An 875-nucleotide genomic window follows, 5' to 3' on the forward strand; every position below is an offset into this window, starting at 1 on the left:
TTATTATATTTAATTGTATTGGAAATAACATAAAACAAAGATATTTCCCAAAATACTATATTTATCTCAAAAATTGTTATATTAAAATTTGGTCTTTTTACCTTTCATAATCCAGGGTAGTAGAGGATATGCAGGATCGCCTAATATCATTAATGGTACATCAATTTCTTGTATTCTACGCATTTGAGTAGGGATGAGCATATCCGCGTTTTTAAATAAGTTTGAATCTTTTAAAACAAAAGCATCATGGCAACTCCCTGGATGTTTGCAGCATATATCTCTAATTCTATAAATCAAATTATCAAAATATGCACCAATTAAAATGTATTCACATTAAAATATCTATTAATTATTAACTGATATTCATGGTCTACAACTGCTTGTAGAATAATTGATGTCCACCCTTTACGATTAACATAATCTAATCTGCCATCTGCTGGTGCCATAATAGGAATATGTGTTCCATCAATCATTACCACGATTAAAGATAGAATGGTTGCCCATCGAATCTAGAAAAGTGTCTACCGAAATGAATCTCCTTTATCAGTATTAAACAGCTGGAAATTTACGCTCTAGCGCTTATTTGTTGTAGTGATTCTAAATGCAATTACCTTTTAAATGTAAATTGTAGTTCCGTGATAGCCACTATGACATATAAGCGCTAGTGTTTAAGTTTCCAGCTGTTTAATTTAACTTTAATACTGATTATAGAGATTCATTTCGGTAGACACTTTTCAAGTATAAGAATCATACGTCGATGGGCAACCATACTATCTATAGCCGTGATCATTACCATCACCTATAGGTTAAATATTATTTTAAATTAAATACTTAATGAATAGCTCAAGTAAATGGAACCTAAATCACACAAGTAT

At 30.5% G+C, this 875-nt stretch overlaps 1 protein-coding gene across 1 annotated transcript; it reads right to left on the reverse strand.

The window, feature by feature from the left end:
* Positions 1 to 71: 71 nt before the first annotated feature.
* Positions 72 to 575, reverse strand: LOC107885463 (protein ALP1-like). The gene is made up of 2 exons (XM_016809116.2): positions 358 to 575; positions 72 to 286 (listed from the first exon to the last, which is right to left on the reverse strand). The coding sequence occupies exons 1-2, from the start codon at positions 471 to 473 to the stop codon at positions 82 to 84; spliced, it is 321 nt and encodes a 106-aa protein (XP_016664605.1). The 5' UTR covers positions 474 to 575; the 3' UTR covers positions 72 to 81.
* Positions 576 to 875: the final 300 nt, after the last annotated feature.

This window comes from Acyrthosiphon pisum, unplaced genomic scaffold, assembly GCF_005508785.2.
Source record: "Acyrthosiphon pisum isolate AL4f unplaced genomic scaffold, pea_aphid_22Mar2018_4r6ur Scaffold_1236;HRSCAF=1714, whole genome shotgun sequence".
In the NCBI taxonomy this organism is placed as follows: domain Eukaryota; kingdom Metazoa; phylum Arthropoda; class Insecta; order Hemiptera; family Aphididae; genus Acyrthosiphon; species Acyrthosiphon pisum.

Excerpts from the sequence above, each read along its gene's own strand:
- LOC107885463 (XM_016809116.2), bottom strand. The coding sequence starts at position 473 with ATGATTGATGGAACACATATTCCTATTATGGCACCAGCAGATGGCAGA. Across the intron at positions 287-357 it reads GTTGTAGACCATGAATATCA|AATTAGAGATATATGCTGCA; the intron begins GTTAATAATTAA and ends TTTGATTTATAG.